General features: G+C 39.3%; 1 protein-coding gene across 25 annotated transcripts in view; it reads left to right on the top strand.

Annotated features, from left to right (window-relative positions):
- The window catches only part of MPHOSPH9 (M-phase phosphoprotein 9), a 54,280-nt gene that overhangs the window by 6,892 nt on the left and 26,970 nt on the right, over nt 1-20,418 (top strand). For 13 of the 25 annotated variants that reach the window (XM_067014320.1, XM_067014328.1, XM_067014323.1 and 10 more), the window contains 10 exons: nt 3,065-3,154; nt 3,853-4,376; nt 5,308-5,431; nt 9,322-9,412; nt 10,856-10,962; nt 12,965-13,090; nt 13,253-13,713; nt 14,028-14,183; nt 17,868-17,955; nt 19,778-19,993. In XM_067014320.1, coding sequence (XP_066870421.1) covers nt 3,065-3,154; nt 3,853-4,376; nt 5,308-5,431; nt 9,322-9,412; nt 10,856-10,962; nt 12,965-13,090; nt 13,253-13,713; nt 14,028-14,183; nt 17,868-17,955; nt 19,778-19,993 — 1,983 coding nt within the window. Of the gene's footprint in view, nt 1-3,064; nt 3,155-3,852; nt 4,377-5,307; nt 5,432-9,321; nt 9,413-10,855; nt 10,963-12,964; nt 13,091-13,252; nt 13,714-14,027; nt 14,184-17,867; nt 17,960-19,777; nt 19,994-20,418 lie in introns of all 25 variants that reach the window. The other 12 variants (XM_067014333.1, XM_067014331.1, XM_067014332.1 and 9 more) reach the window with 5 other exon arrangements.

The following is a 20,418-nucleotide window of genomic DNA, read 5'->3' as shown; positions in this document are numbered from 1 at the left end:
GAAATACTTCAATACGTTCTTAAGAACTTGCTAATATTTCTATGATTGTAAGACAAATTTAAAAGCACATCATTAACTAAATTATTTTAGCATTTTAACAATTTAGCACTACTGATTATATATATAATAGTAATAGTTATGTGATAATTATTGAGTATTTGCCAGGCAGTATACTAGATACTTTCTGTCAGTGGCACTCAACCTTATTGGACCCAAAGCCCTCTTTTTATAATAGTTTTCAAAATAACATCAACTTATATTGTCCTGAAATGAAATTCACAGATAATATAACCTGCCTGTATCTGCTTTAAAAAAAAAAAAAAATCAATGTAATTGTCCTAACTGTGCTATAAGAGAGGAATAATAGTTACTTATAATAAAATAACATGTAAATGTATAAATACTCAGACATATCCACATTAGAAAACATAACGTAGCAGCAGTCTGGTGTTGACCTCTGTGTAGACGCACCTCGAACGCAGCAGCTGTCAACACAGACTGATACCCCTGCCTGGCACTGACGATCCAGCACTGCAGCTGGCGACACGAGTTTTGGCAACGGTGACTCATTTCTGAGCAAGTTTTGAAACATCTTGGTAGTTGCATTCCTGGACAGTTCGGTGATTTGAAAACAATGCAAGATATGTATCATTTTTATAATATAAAATGGACACGGGACAGTTCTGTATTGTCAGGGCCTGTCCTGTGATCCGTATCCCTGGATCCCGCCCACTAAATGCTAGTGGGGCTCCCGCTATCCTGTGACAGCCATGACCTCACAGATTTTCAAAGTACAGTTCCCCCATTGAGATCACTGCCTTCCGTGCATCGCATTTAAATTTGAAATTTAGTCCTCTCAGCCACCTGTGAGGTGTTGCTGTTCGCCTTTTATAAATTAGGAAACTGAGGCATAAAGAAGTTAAATTTACTTGTCAGGACCACCCAGGTTGTTGGTGGAGAGGTGAGACTCTGGCCTGGGAACAGCCCATAGGATGTTTCCCGGGCCAGACTAGAGCAGCGGCCGGCAGCAGCCCCGTTCAGGCTAATAGCGCCAGGCACCTGCGCTCAGGGGAAAACTTGGCGCCCGCGCCCTCCAGCAGTACGTAAGATGCGGGTGGTATACATAGGTTTAGCTGGAAATGAGTAATAACCCTTCTTAATAATTAAGTGTATAATGTTAGTCACAGTATTAATAATATTCTTAGATTAGCTTACTTAAAATTAAAACAGTAACAATAAAATCTGACTTGGAAAAACAAAGTCTCCACTAATTTATGGCCTGAATGAACTCTATTCATTTGTATCCTAAATAAGAAAATGATGATAAGGATGTGATTAATCTCAAGTGTCTCACATACTATGAAGCCATTTTTTGTTAAGTAAATTGTTATTCTATCATAATTTAGTTTTATGTGAATAATAACTTTATTAGGATAAAAATAACCCCTAATGGTATAGGGGTATAACTGAATAAGAAAACTGTTGCCTGGTGATTTCTTTTATGTTTTGATTAATATAAGATTCTTTATAAGTTGAGAAGGTAAGGGACTTGATTTGATCTAGTCTACCTTGTCCTGAAGTCAGTTGATTTAGAATTCACGCTTCCTATCAGTACCATCGTATTTCATTTTAAGGCTTCCTTTTCCAGTCTTGAGGTCTTCTCCCCTTTACCTTAATACCGTTATACAGGTTTCAACTTAATTCTGTTATATAAGTGGCTTTCACCATGAACCTGAAGGGTTTCTGGATTGTGTAGTCTATAATACCAAGAAAAGTGCAGCTAGCAGTATCCATTGTTATACACTTGTTTAGACTGTGTATCTGAGTGTCCACTCTTGGCCTTGTGTCTTAGGTGCTGGAGATGGGGTGGGCGCAGGGGTGGGAGACAGGTTAACCAGGAGAACAAGTGAGAGACTTTCCGACTGTGGTAAACGCTCCGAAGGAACGAAACAGGCTGCCAAGAAAGAGAGAGAGTGACTCTGAGGATGGTCTGGGAAACGAGAGAAGGTGATAATTGAGCTGAAATCGCAGTGGGGGAAGAAGCCAGCCATGTTGAGAGCTGCAGAGAGAGCTTTCCAGGTAGAGGGTACAGCAAGTCCAAGACCTTTGAGGCGGAAGACAGTTTTGGCGTGTCCAGGGAACAGAAGGGGGCCAGCGAGGCTGGTGCGCGTCGAGAAAGGGACAGAGAGACTTGAGATGAAGCTGGGAGGTGTAGATGAGCCAGATCACGCAGGGCCCTGTAGGGAACGACCGGAGTGGAAAGGCACCGAAAGGTTTTAAACAGGGAAGCCAGTTGTGGTAGCTGCTTGTTGACATTGTATGTTATTACATATGGTCTATTACTGAAAGTAGACCAGCCTTTAGATTGAATTCAGCCTCTGGAGAAGTCCGTGCCCTCTCCTCCCGTGTTTTGGCCTAGCCTAGTTGTAACAGCGCTTAACTACTCGGGGGGGGTGGGGTCAGGGTGGACCGGGACCTAAAAGTGGCCGCGAAGGGGGTCATAGGCCACTTCCATAGGTTTTCAGAGTCATGTTTTCATTCTTTTTCAGCTGCAGTGCTTTAGAGCACTTTGATATCTGACTCTAAAAAAGGTTTTCTAACTTGAAGAACAGCTAAATGAGGGATCAGATTCTCCTGATCCTAAACTATTTGTTGTTTTCAGATCAGACGTGGGATGCCTTTTCTGGGTCCAGGTTAGTGTTTAAGGAAACCATTAGGTGTTAGGAGGGAAGGAAGAGGGACTTAGGCGGATGTAAAGTACAACTAGCAGCAGCCGTTGGTTAATCAGACATGGTAGCAGATGACGTCAAATTAAGATGCCATTTGAGAAAGAAAATTTACTCAGACCCTCAAATTTACCCAGACCACAGGTAACATAAGAAAGGGGTGCCCAAGCCTATGTCCGTGTACTTTTGCATTAAATATAGTTTTATAATTAAAGTAGCTTATGACTTTTACATAAAAAATACATATTTACAAAAGGCTCTTTCCCGCTGGAGGAATATTTCTGTGAAATATTAGGTTAAAAATTTATGTTTAACTAAAATATTTTATAATTTACTAGACCAGGTGGTTACAACTATTCAATTTGGTGGAAAAACAATGCCAAGAGCAGATAGTTGCCCAGCAGGAACAGTTCCACAACCAAATTCAAGTAAGTTCTTTATATTGATTCTTGTTTTATATTGTGAGATTTGCAGAAGAACCAATTAGTTAATGTTTTTTTTCCCCTTTCTTTTGGGAGAAGGAAGGTTTCATTACCTGCAGCAAATAAGAACACCGGGGACCTTTTCCCAAAGCAGCGTCTCCCCAGGCTGCAAAGCTGGGGAAGTTTTAAACTAAGGGCACGTGCGTAATCACGAGGGGGCTTGAGCAGAGGAGGGCTCAGCATAGGATTGGGACCACGGTCCACAGAGTCCAGGCGTTAGTTGATTGAAGCCCGGAGGGCCGGCAGCACCATTCCCTCCTCCACCTGGCCGGGGGCCTGAGCTCCTGGTGTCAGCACTGACTGAAGCTCAGGTGCTTTGTGTCTCACCCCAGGAAGAGTGCAGTGAGAGGCAAAGTGATAGGTAAGAAGTAGATTGATTTATTTAGAGGTACGCATTCCATGTATAGAACTCGGTCTGCCTCAAGAGGTGAGAGTGGCCCTGGGAGAAATGCCAGAGTGTGGGCCAGCTCAGAGGTCCCAGTTAGTTAGTTCTTTATATCAGTTTTGTTTATAAACTAAGTATAATGCACATGTGTCATCTTTAGGGTAATATCTCTTATTTTTAAACACAATATTTTAAGACATTTATAAAAATGTGACGTTAATACACATCCTTAGCCAAATCTATGACTGTTTATTTTCAGCGTATACAGAAGGAGATAAAAAATTTAGTCAAGTTACAGACCAATAATGCTTCCTGGGCTTCCTGTGATAGAAGTTCTTTAAGCAGACAAATATCTTCAGAAAGTCAAATGGGTTTTTTTTCTGAAAACAGTGAGAGAAATGAATCTGTTATCAGTTATCCCAAGTCTAAAGAACTTGAAATGCAGCAAGAAACATCCATGTCACAACCAGACTGCAATGTGGATAGTAGCTCAGTGAGCAGTGGGTATGGTACCTTTTGTGTCTCAGAACTAAATACCTACAAATCTAAGGACGCTCAAGAGTTCATGGAGCACGCAGAGGTTTCTAAAGGACAGTTTGGAGCACCAGTGGTGCAAACGGAGTCACTTGTAGATGGTGTGAAAAACCATAGTTTTTATATACATACAAATGAAGAGTTTTGTGCATCTTTAAAGGAAGATACTCCCATTTTTCCTGGTGAATTTGAACACAGTTTTCTTGGTGAAAATAAGATTTCGGAAGTATACAGTGGAAAAACAGATAAGTAAGTAGAATTTCTCCATCACTTGAAGGGAGTTTGACTTGTTTATTACATTTATAATAAGCTAAACATGTTTAGTAAATACAGCTCCTTTTAGTTGGAATGAGATGTGTTTGAATGTCTATCAGTTTTATCAAATTGTTTTATTTACTACCTGTGGAAAACTGAAATTAACAAAGCACACTATATGCTAACGACATCTGTCTTCCCATTTACAATGTTATAAGACTACTAAAACTCTTAAGGTGAGAGGCCTTGCCAGAAAAATGCCTTTTGTATTTTCTAGTCACTATCGACTTGCTGAAAATTAGAGTATAGGACTGCATCAACAGTGGAATTTTGTCGCACATGTTCATATGATTTAAAACAAAAAATGATATACAAGCATACTCAGTTTTATGTTTTTTGTTTATAAGAAGAGGTTTTGTAAGTTAAATGACATTTTGATTGACCCAGGTAAAAGAAACTTTTGGTAAAAGAAACTTTGGCTGAATGTTTGTAAAGCAAATAATCACTTAAAATTATGTTCCATTTTATGTCTCTGAAATATGTCATCCAGTGTAAGGTATTTTGCTGTGGCAACACAGTCTTGGGTACCCATAAGTATAATTTAAGTCCATCTAAATAATAAGTGTGCTTTCACTATAGAGATATACTGAGCACTTGAAGGGGCCACTATGGTGGATTTTGTTCTGTTCCATGGCTACAGACTATAAGTATTGTTAATCACTGCTAGTCTTTTTCTTCATTTTGCCTTTAATAGTAAGATATTGTAAAAAGAAATTTCTCTGAATCAATAAAAATCCATCCTCTCTCTGCTCTTAGAAGAACAACTCAAAGCATTTTCCACTGACATAGTATCTACTAGTGTTTAGTTTTATTTGTGAAGGACAGCATTTAAAGAGAGGTGTTTTGTTTTTTTCTTTTTAAATAGTAAATCTATAACATCATGGGCTCAAAAGCTGAAGCAGAACCAACCAAAGAGAGCACATAAAGAAGAGGGGTGTTCAAAATCTATGCAAGGAAATGAGCAAACCAAGAAATCACCAATTGAGAAAGTAGGTGATAAGTCACTTGACTCTGGCATGCTTCATCTATGGACAATTAGGATAATTATGTTGAGTTTACCACATGTTCATTAACATAAGTTTTTTGCCCTTTGTTTTGTACTGTTAATTTGTTCCATTGACATATCTTTTTTGACATCTCAAAGGATGGGAAACAATGCTCCAATTAGTGGTTCTTCAGCAGGCCGGAAATCAAAACTAATGAGGGATAAAGTACTACTAAAAAAAAAATGAAACATTTTGTAAAGGTCCTAATTCTCTTTGTACTGCAAATGTTTACATTTAACCAGAGAGTAATATATTGTTTTTAAAAAAACCCTCAAATAACTTGTTCTACTGTTACGTTGCAATAAGTAGTACTCTTATGTGTGAATGCTTTAAGATGCCATTATAAAAACAGTTGAAGCTTGGACAACTCTGAATTTATAATCCAAATTGTAAGAGATTGAATGTTTAAATTCTAAACATTCATTTAAATTCCTTTTGCTCATGTAGCAGCTGCTTTTGTTAAAGAGCTATAGCTAATGAGTAAGTTTTAAACATCTTTAAAGACCTTTTGGCCTAAATTGTCATAGAATTACATTGTTTAGTATAATACATTGAAATTGCAAAGTCAAGTCTCTCTGCAAACTTGATTCCTTTAGAAACTGGCCATGTCTTGATCATCCTAAACATAGTCTTTCCATCTTCCTTTGAAAAAGATCTATTAAAGAATAGAAGTGGGGACATTCCTGGTGGCGCAGTGGTTAAGAATCCTCCTGCCAATGCAGGGGACACGGGTTCGAGCCCTGGTCCGGGAAGATCCCACATGCCGCAGAGCAGCTAAGCACGTGCGCCACAACTACTAAAGCCTGTGCTCCTAGAGCCCATGCTCTGCAACAAGAGAAGCCCCCGCAATGAGAAGCACATGCACTGCAATGAAGAGCAGCCTCTGCTCCCCGCAGTTAGAGAAAACCCCGCACACAGCAACAAAGACCCCAAGCAGCCAAAAATAAATTAATTTAAAAAAAAATAATAGAAGTCGTAAGAAGGCAGTCCCCCAGCCTTCATAAGGCAATATTTCTCTTTCAGTAAATTTTCTTTCTTCAGCCCATGATACTTAGGCTTCTTGATATCATCATTTTTTTTAACTTACTCAGATTTGTGTTGAGGAGGGAAATGAAGGTGAAGAAGCTACATGAACCGTCAAGCCTCGGGGGCTGGTGCTGTATTGGTAGCTCTGTTTTTTTGAACCTGTGTGCCATCAAGCATGGTATATCCTTATTTGGTGTGGTGGCATAAAAGCATTTGGAGACTGGGGTGAAAGTTGTTTTTTTCATTGGAATAGGTTGGCAGAAATGGGGAATGTTTTCATACATAGTAGCTTCATTTTTTCTGTTTTTACCTTAACTGAAACTCAGTTTGTGGAGACTTCTTCACTTCTGATGAACTTTGGATTTGTTGTGTGTAACTTGGTGGATTCACTGTCTTTTGTGACTGTGGCTCAGTATTTGTTCGATGTAGCCCTTAGCCCTGTGGTTTCCAGAATTTGCTGCACATTGGAGTCACCTGAGGAGCCTTAAAAATCTACTTATGACTGGCCGCCAGCCCCAGGCGGTCTGTCCTCATTGGTGCAGTTGTGACCTATGATCAGGCGGTTTAAAAGCTCCTCAGGTGATTCTTACGTGCTGTAAAGCTTGGAACCAATGATCTAGCCTAATTTTCTCCCTTGATTCGGTGGAGAATCAGACAAGCAGCTGAAGGATCAGAGACACTGCCTGAGAAATGCTCTTGGGGGGATAGGTCTGCCTAGTAGCCTGTTCTGCCTCTGGGGATGTCAGTTGCACAGAGGGTAAAGCTGCGATGAGGGTATGATTCCCTTTGAATTTTTCCTTTTCTTTGATCATCTCTGGACAAGTTTTATTTTTCCTCTTTTTTTAAGGTGAATTACATATTTTTGCTATTAAATCATTAGGGGAAATCAAGCTTCTTTGGTATGTCCAAGTTTTAAATGGCTTTCAGGTAGTGGTGGTTATTGAATCAGGCACCACACCTGAAATGCACTTCTTACCTGCATAATTCTGAATCAAATTCTGTGGATTCACAGAAGTTGGAACTTTCTTCTTTAGTTCATCCTTTCTCTTCTCCCATTGCTTTTTTTCCACTTTCAGTCTAAATACAGGGAATCTTTATGATCAGAATTCTCTTGGGATCCAATTTTCTTTTTATACAAGGTAGTTTATTTTGGGTCCTAGCTATTTTGAAGCATGTCTTGAAATTGGATATTGTTTAGCATAAGGATTTTCCAAAGCTCAAGTCGGTCTTTGTTTCCTTGGTTCTTTGGGACAGACTGGCTGTTACCATTTCCCCAGGTGTGGGCTCCATGCTGGTTTTTCAGATGCTGCTAGACTGTTACTGATGAAGATCGGGCGCTAGGCTGAGGCCAGCTTCTTGGGAAGGGCTTTCCTTGCGCCGTACTTTCGTTGCTCTTTAAAAGCCAAGCCTCTTTTCTTCAGCTGATGCCTTGTGGCCCGGAAGAGAGCAGCGGGCAGCCGTGTGAGGTGAGCCCCTCCACCCTCCAGCCAAGGGGGCGGGTGCCGACTGAGCGTGTTAAGGTCTACACCAAAGAACCAGCAAAATGTCAAAATATTTTAATTGGGATTTTTCACTTATTCTTCTGCAGTCAGCTTCTCTTGGTCTGTTAAGTACAGAGACACGACAGAAATTTGAACAGGTCGGTGTTTTAGGAGAGACATTTGATGAAAAGGAGGCTAAAGTGGTGCCTTAGAAGGCTGAGGGGATAACCCCTCCTTGGTATGTAGAATGTCATCAGCTTAGTGTGCTTTTGCTTTTGCAGTGGGTTCACAGGTGGTTGTAAGCAAATAGAGCTAAATACTTTTTAACAGGAATTCAAAGTTTGATGGTGGTGAAACTGATAAGAAAAATTCCGATGAAAATCACATATCTCTCTGGGGAAACACAGATTTCTTGTGACAATGCCAGAGATATTGTGAGGAGAGTTTAGCTTAGAATTTTTATTAGAATTGAGGATAAGTAAGCATTTTTAGCCTTTTCTGGTAACCAATTATTTGCATGTAAGATGTAGTCTACTATTTAAAGTTCATATTAATTATTGATATGCAGTTTTCAGAGTTGATTTATTGTAGTCTTAATGATAAAAATGAATTGTTATGGCTTTTACACTAATTTTTATACTAAATGACTTTAATTCTAGGCACTTGAAGTTTCTTTTGGAAGTCGATGGCAAATTATAAATACATTTTCTTTCTTTTTTTAAAATTAATTTATCTTTGGTTGTGTTGGGTCTTCGTTGCTGCGCACAGGCTTTCTCTAGTTGTGGTGAGTGGGGGCTACTCTTCATTGCTGTTCACAGGCTTCTCCTTGCAGTGGCTTCTCTTGTTGTGGAGCACGGGCCCTAGGTGCACAGGCTTCAGTAGTTGTGGCTCGCGGACTCGAGAGCACAGGCTTAGGAGTTTTGGCGAACGGGCTTAGTTGCTCCGCGGCATGTGGGATCTTCCCAGACCAGGGCTCGAACCCGCATCCCCAGCATTGGCAGGCGGATTCTTAACCACTGGGCCACCAGGGAAGTCCATAAATACATTTTCATTCTGAACTCATAATGTCTGCTTCCTGTTTCCTCTTTCATCTCCACAGAGAATCAAAATAAACTTTTGTAAATTACACAGGAATAGAAAATCCTTCATTGTTAATTCCTATCATTTTGCAATTCTTGTAACCATGGGGAAAAACAGGCTTGCTTTCTTTGTGAACCTCTGAAAGTTTCTCTACACCTGGGTTTGACACCTGGCTCTTATTCCTTGTGTCAGCAGTTTGTGCCTAATGATTTTTTATTTGTAATAGTTTTCTTTCTTGAATTGTAGTCTGATTTCACTGCTGCTACAAATTCTCGAGTTTTTTACCTCAACAAACCAGATGAGAGTCCAAATTGTTGGATGTCTGATTCAGGAACAGGTATGATACTTATATTTCTAAAGAGTTTTTTTCAAAATAATAACGTGTGCATTTCTCATAGGGTGATAATCATGTATATTAGAGTGGTTTCTGTAAAAGTATTATGTGCTGTCTTGTGCCTCTGGTAGCTGTAACTTCCTTACTTGCCTTACTTTGTGTTACAAGTTCTGTAAAGGTAGAAAGAAGTACTTTTGCAGTTATTTCAAACAGCTGCAAAAATGATCTCAGCATTTTTCAGATACTCCGAAATGAATTAAGAAATTCAAACTGTCTGTAAGCCATTCTTTACTCTCTGCGGTGAGCTTATTTTAGCTTTAATGGCTTTACATACTGACTCCTTTTTCCCACAATCCCACATCCAATTCAGGATGAATTAGCTTTGCCTTGTGAAAATTACCATGATCCGATCACCTGTCACCACCTTCCTGCTCTCACCCTAACAGAGCCCCATCGCCTGCCCCCTGGGTCCCTGCGAGCTTCCTAACCAGCCTCCCTGCTTTCACGCTGGCAGCTTCCATCTGTTCTCCACGCAGTAGCCAATGCGAGCCTTTCTAAAGACAGGTCAGATCTTGTGACTCCTCTGCTCAAGCCCTGCTGTGGGTCCACTTCCCGCAGAATAACAGTCGGGAGGGAGTCTGTCCTTACAGAGGCCTGCAGGCCCCGAGACATCTAGCTCTGCTCTTTGACCTCACTGTCTGCTGCTCTCTCCCTTTCTCTGCTTCAGTAGAGAGGCTGTTTGCTCAAATATGCCAGATACGTTCTCATTTTAGGGCTTTTGCTTTGGCTGCTTCCTGTATGTGGACTGTTCTCCCCCACCCCTTACCGGGGAGCTCCCTCACATATGGCTGACACGGCCAACCTTGACTGCCCTCTTCAAAAGGAGCGCCTGCCCTCCCTTCCACGCGCACTGCTTCTTCCCTTACACTGATTTTTAAATTTTACTAGCGTGCTGACCACCTTCTGACATACTGTGTGTACTGCATGATTGACTTGCAGTTCACAGCTCACTTTTCACGCCTCCTCCTCCCCAGCTGGTACAGTAAACGCTCAATAAGGATTTGAATGATTGAATTCTTTAGATTGCTTCTGTGTACGTCTGTACTGTGCATAAAGGACTTGTCTTTTAAAAAAATATATTTTAAATTGCACGAGTTTTATCTTGACTTTTAATAATATGATAGTTCAGTTTAAAATATTTGGATCATTAAGTTAGGACTCTTACATGGCAAGGCATTTATGTGAATTTTTTCCGTTCCAAATTCAATTTCCTGTATCCAGATAGCCAAAAACTTCCCGTATTTAATTTTCTTTAGGTAAAAATAAGTTATTCTAGAACACATACTTCCCATGTTTAATTTTCTTTAGGTAGAAATAAGTTACTCTAGAAAGCATTTTTGTTCTTTTTCCTCACCCTTATCTATTCTGTGTATTTGTTCACATTAGGACTGACTTACTGGAAATTGGAGGAGAAGGACATGTATCACTCTTTGCCTGAGACTTTAGAGAAGACATTTGCTCCAGCCTCCTCCACGGATATATCACCAAGCCAGGTAATTTAATAACCCACGATGCACATGTGTATTTGTTATACAATTGTATACACTATTTCATTTACAAAGTTTGTATTTTTCAATTTCTGATATACAGAAAACATGGGCTTTAAATCATATCTGCCTGCTTTCAGATTTGGTCTCTGTCATTCACTGCCTATGTGATCTTAGGAACGTTACTTAAAAATGGAATTAAAAATGCCTGGTTAGTGTTTTGTGAAATTAAATGACATGGTTTTGTGCCCACTATTTTAAATATAGTAGGTACACAAATAAACTTCTTCTCCCGTTCCCAGGCGTGGTTTTGATTTTCTGTTCTGTTACACCCTCCCGCTGATCCATTTGTATCATAATTATGAGCAATTTAATTTGCTGTTTTGATTTTCTTTGAGCAAGAAATGTAAATATTTTGTTGACTTCAGAGCAAAGAAATAAGAATATCCAGTATGTGTACATTGATGTATATATCTCACTTCTGTGTTTGGATCAGGAGATGAGAGAATAGTTTGGAGGAAAGGAGAGATACAATTAAAGTAACCAGGAGAGCTGTAAACACGAGTGACAGGCATAGATGGACAGGACAACATGGGACCAGTGTATTTTTGGACATGGGAGTCCCAGAGAGGGCGGGAACCGGCATTCTGTCCTTCAGGAAAGGAGGAAAAAAGAGACAGATAAACACTAAGAAGGAAGGGTGGGGGAAGTGAGATTGAGGGGTCTGGGAGACTCAGTGGGCTTTGCGATTACAGGGCTCACTGTGTGTTTCTTGGTCTTCCACATCAGTAAATTAACACTATATTTTGTTGACTCAAAATATAAAGTTGCCATCAGTTTTAAGACTTCCTGTTTCATATTCTACCAAGAAAAAAATTCATCAATCAGACGGATATAATGCTTTCTTATCCCTTAGAATTTATATTTTGTAGACTTAAACATGTATTTTTATTCTATAATTCTTGTACATACTTATGGAAAATATAAGTGAAGTAAATTAGTTGAAACTTCTTTACCTACAGGAGGTTACACTCCACACTCCTCTCTTTTTACGTCAGTGTTGGTTTCTGTGTTTTCCACATGCCATTTCCCTTGGGCTACCAAGAGCATTGGTGACTTGGCATTTCTTTAAAAAAGGATGAAAGGCCTTGGTGCTGAGTTTTTACCTGGCTTAGTAGTTATGTAGGACTGGCCTGCTTTTGACTCTCAGATGGGGAATGTTGCTAAACATGTCTGATTCACTGTCTCTTAAATAGTGCTTCTCAGGGGTTCCAGTGTAGCCTCTAGGATTTTCTTCCAAGCTGCTGACACCTATTTGGCCAATTTTGAAAGCTTTTTTATTTGCTTATGAGCAGGCAGTGACAATTATGTCACAGCTGCTACTTGACCAAAGGCATTTGTAAGATGCTGTTAATTACAAGAGACGTCCTCACTTCAGAGATGTTAAAATATGACAAGAAGGGCTTCCCTAGTGGCGCAGTGGTTGAGAGTCTGCCTGCTGATGCAGGGGACACGGGTTCGTGCCCCGGTCCGGGAGGATCCCATATGCCGCGGAGCGGCTGGGCCCGTGAGCCGTGGCCGCGGCCGCTGAGCCTGTGCGTCCGGAGCCTGTGCTCCTCAACGGGAGAGGCCACAATAGTGAGAGGCCTGCGTACCGCAAAAAAAAAAAAAAGCCAACCAAACAAAAAAACTTGGTTCTTATTTTGAGTAAGGAGATTACCAAGGATTTTATTCTTTGGAAGTGTTCTTAGGCCACTAAATATCTCAGGTTTAAATTATTCCCTTAATATTTATTGTTAGAGGGTATGAAAATTTTTTCACTCTGAGGGATACTTATAATAGGTAATGACTTCCAAACTCATTACAAATCTGGCAGTCTGACATCTCAAGTTTATTTTAAATTTTTCAAAAATCTTTTTATGGTGCTGATCTTGATATCAGGAAAGTAAACTTTTTTCATCATTGATTCGTTGATAATATTTAAATAATTTTGTTTCGTATCTTTAAGTCTAATACTAGTAATGAGATGAAGCTACCATCACTGAAGGATATTTATTATAAAAAACAGAGGGAAATCAAGCAGTTACCTGAGAGGAATCTCCCTGCTGCTTCCAACCCAAATCATCCACCGGAGGTAAAGTTGACAGCACTCTGCTGAGTGCCAATGAAAGATGACTCATGACTCTTAACTCTCATCTTGAGCTTCCTTTTCCCTAGGAGATCTAAAGCCTACTCACTTGAAAACAAAAACTGAGTACAGAGGGTGAGAGCTTACTGTTGTCTGTCTTATTTCTAGGTACTGACTCTCGACCCAACATTACACATGAAGCCAAGTCAGCAGATTTCAAGGATTCAGCCACATGGCTTTTTGAATGCCCTTGATGACAGAATATCCTTCTCACCGGACTCTGTTCTAGAACCTAGCATGACTAGTCACTCTGACATAGACTCGTTTTCACAAGCAAGTCATGTTACTTCTCAATTATCTGGATTCCCAAAATATCCTTCAAATACAAAAGTTTCTCCAGTGGACTCTTGGAAAAATCATGCATTCCAAAATGAAAATAGGACCAGTTCCACGTTTCCTGCAGTATATACTGTTGGTAGTAACGACATCTCAGTCAACAGTGTAGATGAAGAAAACACTGGCCTGGTACCTTTTGCCTCAGTCAGTCAGTCCCAGCTTCCAGGTACAGCCAGTGGTGTCCCAGAATGCATTTCACTGACTTCCCTGGAAGATCCTGTGATATTGTCTAAGTATGTATTTCATTGAATGGCTTGTAATGTCAATAGGTTTTTTATGATGTCTGCTTGAATGATGAAAATTGTTTTTATTGAACTTCAGTAATGTATAAAAAATTAAAATGTTTATAAGGTAGACCATCTAAAAAATAGTATCTTTTTTTTTTGCTTTATTAGTTGTCATCTTGTGTATTAATCTATTATATTTTCTGTGGGTGTATAAAGGAAAAAGGTTGTATTTTTGTGTATGAGAACCATTATGTTCTTGGTTTTTCTTATCAAGATAGTGACGAGATGCTTTCTAAATGATGTTTTTTCCTCACCAACAGGGTTAGGCAGAACCTGAAGGAAAAGCATGCTCGACACATCGCAGATCTTCGAGCTTATTATGAGTCAGAAATAAATAGTTTGAAACAGAAACTGGAGGCAAAAGAAATTCCTGCAGTTGAAGATTGGAAGAAAACCAATCAAATTCTTGTAGACAGGTAAGACTTATAATTTAGCTGTAAAGTTAGTGTTTCTCCAACTTGAATATATTATTTTCCCCAAAGTATAATATATTGTGATGTTAAAACACTTTGAAAACGTGTGCTTTAGATTTGGAAATTTTCACACAGAAACATGTTTGCCTAAGTAATTATTATTAAAGATTTGAGGGAATTCCCTGGCGGTCCAGTGGTTAGGACTCCTTGCTCTCACTGCTTAGGGCCCGGGTTCAATCCCTGGTTGGGGAACTAAAATCCCTCAAGCCGTGGGTACAGCCAAAAAATAAAGATTTGAGCCATCCTCTTACAAAACACTGATAATTGATGAGGACATTTGTTTTGTGTGGGCAAAATACTGAGATAGTTGAGCAGATTTTGTACATGTAAAGGAATGTCATTTATGGGAGGATTAATGCTCTACGGATTCCCCAATAAATCTATGATTGATGCCTTGGGGCAGTTCTCAACCTTTCTTCATACCCAGAAATGCATAACTTTAACCCAGACACTCATGAACCTGTGGAAACAGTTATCTCATTCAAAAAAACCATAGACACACAGGGGAGAATGGTCTTCTACTTGGGATAGCTTTCCACTTATTTTAGAGAGAGAGAATCATTTATAAAATTTGATGCTTTTACTAGTATTAATAAAAGCATACTTAAGGGACTTCCCTGGCTGTCCAGTGGTTAATTTAAGACTCCACACTTCCACTGCAGGTGGCTTGGGTTTGATCCTTGGTCAGGGAACTAAGATCCCACATGCCATGCGGCATGGCCAAAAAAAAATTTAAAAAAATAAAAAAATAACAGCATACTTGCAACATACTTTACAAATGGAATTAAACAGATTGAAAACTGATGGAGTCTAGGTGACAGCAAAGTCTTCTTTAGGGCAAAAAAGACAAAACCCCTTGAGAAAAGATTAGGAGGGAACTGAAATCTGATCCAGTTAACAGTTTAATTTGGAGAATTCTAGGAAAACTAGCTTTTATTTATTTATCTTTTTATCTCTTTGGCTGTGTTGGGTCTTTGTTGCGGTGGGCAGCCTTCTCATTGCAGTGGCTTTTCTTGTTGTGGAGCAAGGGCTCTAGGCACGTGGGCTTAGTAGTTGTGGCGCACGGGCTCAGTTGCTCTGCGGCATGTGGGATCTTCCTGGACCAGGGCTTGAACCCGTGTCCCCTGCATTGGCAGGTGGATTCTTAACCGCTGCGCCACCAGGGCAGTCCGGAAAACTAGCTTTTTTATTAGTGTGTGGTTGCTGTGGTAGTTAACGTGCTGTCTTGACCCTGATCGTTTCTATAGCTTCCATTTTGCTGTTGGCAGTGGCGATGGGGGTACAATGGCAGAGAAGTAGTTTGAAAAGAGCCAGGAAAAAAGGTCAGTTTTAGGTTTTCTAGGACAAAAAGAAAAGAGTAGATACCAGGCTGGGGGAAGTTTGTTCTTATTTTTGTTTTGTTTTGTTTTTTGAGAAGGCACAGATGACCACAGGTACTTCCTGTTGGGAAACAGAAGTCTGAAAGAAGCTGACCAGTAGACCTTGTTAGGTCAAAGATGGGGTGCCAAAGAAGGGGAGCTAATTAAAACATCTTTATGTCTAGAAGCTTCTAGAGCACACGGAGCAGTGAGAGAATGTAGGAGGAACAAATTGGAAGTCAAGGTTTTAAATAAGTGGTTGTGTTATAACAGTAACAACAGCAATCCAGGTAGTGGAGTAAATGTACTGATAGTGTGCAAATGAAGAGCAACGCATTATTTTCTCCTACCAGTACCCCTAAAGGGCTTGATTTGGCCTACCATATAAAACTGTGTTACAGAGGACAGTAGAAACAAAATGAGAAGTTGCAGTTATTTAGAACTGGAAAAACGATTTACCTAAGACAAAAAACAATATTATGTTGTCAGTATACACAGCAATTTTTTTTCACATTTCAAATTTGCAAATTGGGGAACCCCACTGCTGTTGCAGATGGGACCATTAACACTTACATCGTCACAGTTGCAGCTTGGGGGATGAGATGTCTGGCACACCGGAGTCAGTAAGGCGATTACAACAGAAAAACAACACAGCAACGCTTGGCTATTTAGTGATCTTTGTTTCAAGAACAGTTTCATCAGTATTTCATTTCTGCAAGGCATTAATGCATAATGGGTAGGAGCGTGACTCTGGAGCCAGACTGTCTGGCTTAGAATCCCAGTGTGACTCTGGAGGAACGTAACTTCTCTGTCTCTGTATTCTCATCTGTAAAATGGGAATGATGACAGTCCTAACCACAGGAGTGTGAGGATGAATGCAAAGTGCTTAACGTAGACTGAGTGTGTAGTCAGTGCCGAATAAATACTAGCTTTTATTCACAGCACATCATTGAACACTGATTCAAAATGGTGACCAAATATTTCCATGTATTTTCTTATTTTGAGGTTCTGTGGTAATTAACTTTACAAAGAAAGTCTTTAATTATAAGAATAACATTCATGCTGATTTGAAATAGTACAGAAGGATTTAATATGAAGTCTTTCTACCCCATCTTCTGTTTTCACATCCTAGACTTAATTTTTTGCATCCCTCCACAAATTATAATGCATATACATATATATTTTCTTCATAGATCAAGTGATTTTATGCAGTTTTCTATATCTTGCATATTTAATTTTTATTTTTTAATGTGATAAAATAACAAAATCTACCATTTTAACTATTTTTAAATTTACAGTTCACTGGCATTGTCCATTCACATTGCTGTGCTACTGTCACCAGTATCCATTTCCGGAACTTTTTTTATCTTGCAAAACTGTCGTTCTGTACCCATCAAACAATAACTCCCTATTACTCCCTCCCTCCAGCCCCTGGCAACCATCATTCTACTTTGTCTCTATTAATTTGATGCTTCTGGGTACCTTGTATAAATGGAATCACAGTGTTTGTCCTTTTGTGTCTGGTTTATTTCACTCAGCGTAATGTCCTGAGGTTCTTCCATGCTGTAGCATGTGTCAGAATTTCTTTCCTTTTTAACATTGAATAATACTTCATTGTACACACCACACACACACACACACACACACACACACACACACACACACACACACACACACACACTGCATTTTGTTTATAGCCATTCATCCCTTGGTGGACACTTAGGTTGCTTCCATCTTTTGGCTATTGTGAATTTATGCTGCTATGAACATGAATGTACAAATACCTGCTCATATCTGCTTTGTTCACCTAATATTTCTTAGGGATCTTTTCATACCATTTTAAATTTTTTCCAGATACTATAATATCAGGTTCATTGGATATATTTTACTAAAATGGCATCCTTAGTCTTGATTAACATTGGAGAATTTGTTTTGCCTAATATATTAGAGAATCAGTTAGATTTTTATAATACTCTTTTTTTTTTTTTTTTTTTTTTTTTTTTTTTTTTTTTTTGTGGTACGCGGGCCTCTCACTGCCGCGGCCCCTCCCGCTGCGGAGCACAGGCTCCCGACGCACAGGCTCAGAGGCCATGGCTCACGGGCCCAGCCGCTCCGCGGCACGCGGGATCCTCCCGGACCCGGGCACGAACCCGCGCCTCCCGCATCGGCAGGCGGACTCCCAACCACTGCGCCACCAGGGAAGCCCTATAATACTCTTAAGAGAAAGGATCTTGTCTTTGATTGTTTTGTTTCAATATATGGTTTTTAGATGTGGCCAGTTAGATAGTGCTCTGAATGAAGCTACTAGTCGTGTGAGAACACTTGAAAATAAGAATAACTTGCTGGAAAGAGACGTGGTAAGTAAGTACTCTATTTTTTGTTGTTCTAGTGGCTTAATGTTTAAAATTTAAGTTTTTTTATTAATTGAACTTTAGAGACAAATGAATAGTTTTATAAAAACATTGGTTATATGTTGCTTGTCTTCTCCTTTAGGATGTCTTATTGTTAACGTTTATATTTCGAATGCTGCTGGCTTCATATGATACTATAAACTTTTACCCTCTAAAAATTTTATTTTTTATTTGGAATATAATTTGCATATCATAAAACTCATCCTTCTAGAGTGTATAATTCAGTGGTCTTTAGTATATTCACAAATTTGTGTAACTATCACCACAGTTAATTTTAGAACTTTTTTCTCACTCAGAAAGAAACCCCAAACCTCTTAGCCATCTCTCCCCATTACATGCTCTTCTCAGCCATGAGCAACCACTACTCTGCTTTCTGTTTCTATGGGTTTACCTATGCTGGGTATTTGATGTCAGTGGATTCAAACCATATGTGACCTTGTGTGTCTGGCTGCTTTCACTGAGCATCAGGTTTTCAAGGTTCATCCATAGTGTAGCATGGACCAGGACTTCACTCTTTTTCATGGCTGAATAATATTCTGTAGTATGGATACACCACATTTTGTTTATCCATCCATCAGGTGATGGATGTTTGGGTTATTTTCACTTTTTGGCTATTATGAATGATAGTGCTACGAACATTTATATTTTCAAGATTTTATGTGGATGCATTTTCAGCTTTCTTGTGTGTATAACTAGGAATGCTTAACCTTTCCTCTTAAATAACTTTTTTTCCCCATGCATTACCAAGTTTTATTCTTCTGTGCATAATTTTACAAAGTGTTTTGCTGCAAAATGCCAGTTATACTCTAGACATGTTTCTTTGTCTTTGATGGGTTTTTTGTTTGTTGTTTTTTGATGCTGAAACCGGGATAGTTTTGATGTTTTTTAAAGTTATCTTTGTCTCCTAAACTATAAACTTCATGAAGTCAGGGACCTTTCTTGTTGATCTTTTTTTTTTTTTTTTAAATTTATTTATTTTTGGCTGTGCTGGGTCTTTCACTGCCCATGGGCTTTCTCTAGTTGCGGCAAGCAGGGGCTACTCTTCATTGTGGTGCGTGGGCTTCTCACTGAGGTGGAGCATGGGTTCTAGGCGCATGGGCTTCAGTAGTTGTGGCACATGGGTTCAGTAGTTGTGGCTCTAGAGCGCAGGCTCAGTAGTTGTGGCACACGGGCTTAGTTGCTCCGTGGCATGTGGATCTTCCCGGACCAGGGCTTGAACCCGTGTTCCCTGCAGTGGCAGGTGATTCTTAACCACTGCGCCACCAGGGAAGTCCTTTTGTTAATCTTATATTTCTAGCACCCTAGTGCCTGCCATCTAGTGGATTTGCAATTAATAATTGTTGAATGAATATTAACATATCAGATGTTTTGAATTTTCTCTTTTATTTTCATTGTAAGTGAGAGAATAGGGTAAGAAATGCTTTTCTTCCCCCTCTAAATATTAATGTGCGGCAACAAATTCCAGCTGTGCTTTTGGAATCATTTCCCTAATAGCCGTGGTTATTTTTTCCTCATTAAAGTCATCTACAGGTGAGACCTGGAATCAGAATGCCTCAGACAGTGGTTTTCTGTGTATTATTCTGTAGGGTAATCCTTTCTCGTCTCCATCCCAGGAATATAGCAGAATATCAAATTTGTTCATTTCCATTTATATGTTTTGTTTTATTACTTTTCTTTTATATTTGATGTCCACAGATTATTAGCTGCTATTGAGACATCTTTTTTTTAATATTAAAAACAATGTATTATCCTTGTCTTTGTTTTGTAGAGTGATCTTAGAGAACGCTTCAGTGCAGCCAGCAGTGCCTCCAAAATTTTGCAGGAACGAATTGAGGAAATGAGAACAAGTAATAAAGAAAAAGACAATACCATCATTCGACTGAAATCTAGACTTCAGGATTTAGAAGAGGCATTTGAGAATGCTTACAAACTCTCAGATGATAAAGAAGCAAGACTAAAACAAGAAAATAAAATGTTTCAAGATGTAAGTGATAAGTAACTCAGTGACGTGGTTGGCTAAAAGTAATTTCAGATATTGTAGTCTTACAAGCTATTATGATTTTTTCCACATTTATTTTCATTTTACATAACTTTGCTGTAGCTGCAAATATACGTATACTTTTCTGATCGAGTTAGTTGGGTCTTATCTTAAAGGAGGAAGTCAGGGCTTTCAGAACTATGGTGTCACTCCCACGCCTTTCTGTCTCTAGCAGGGCAGCCTTTGAGCTATCTTAAATCAACATCTGTGTGTCTGGCAGGTTCAATGGACCAGATTTAGAACAGGCTTGATAGAATTTTTCACTTTGATTTAATTTCACTTAAAATTTAGATTTGTATAACATTGAAACTGGATTAGGTTTTAGGTTGGTTTTTTTTTTTAAGTAAAATCGGAAAGTATTTTGGCTGTTG

Source organism: Kogia breviceps, chromosome 15 (genome assembly GCF_026419965.1).
Source record: "Kogia breviceps isolate mKogBre1 chromosome 15, mKogBre1 haplotype 1, whole genome shotgun sequence".
NCBI lineage: Eukaryota > Metazoa > Chordata > Mammalia > Artiodactyla > Physeteridae > Kogia > Kogia breviceps.
The sequence above is the reverse complement of the archived record's forward strand: the minus strand, read 5'-3'. Positions and strand labels throughout refer to the sequence as shown.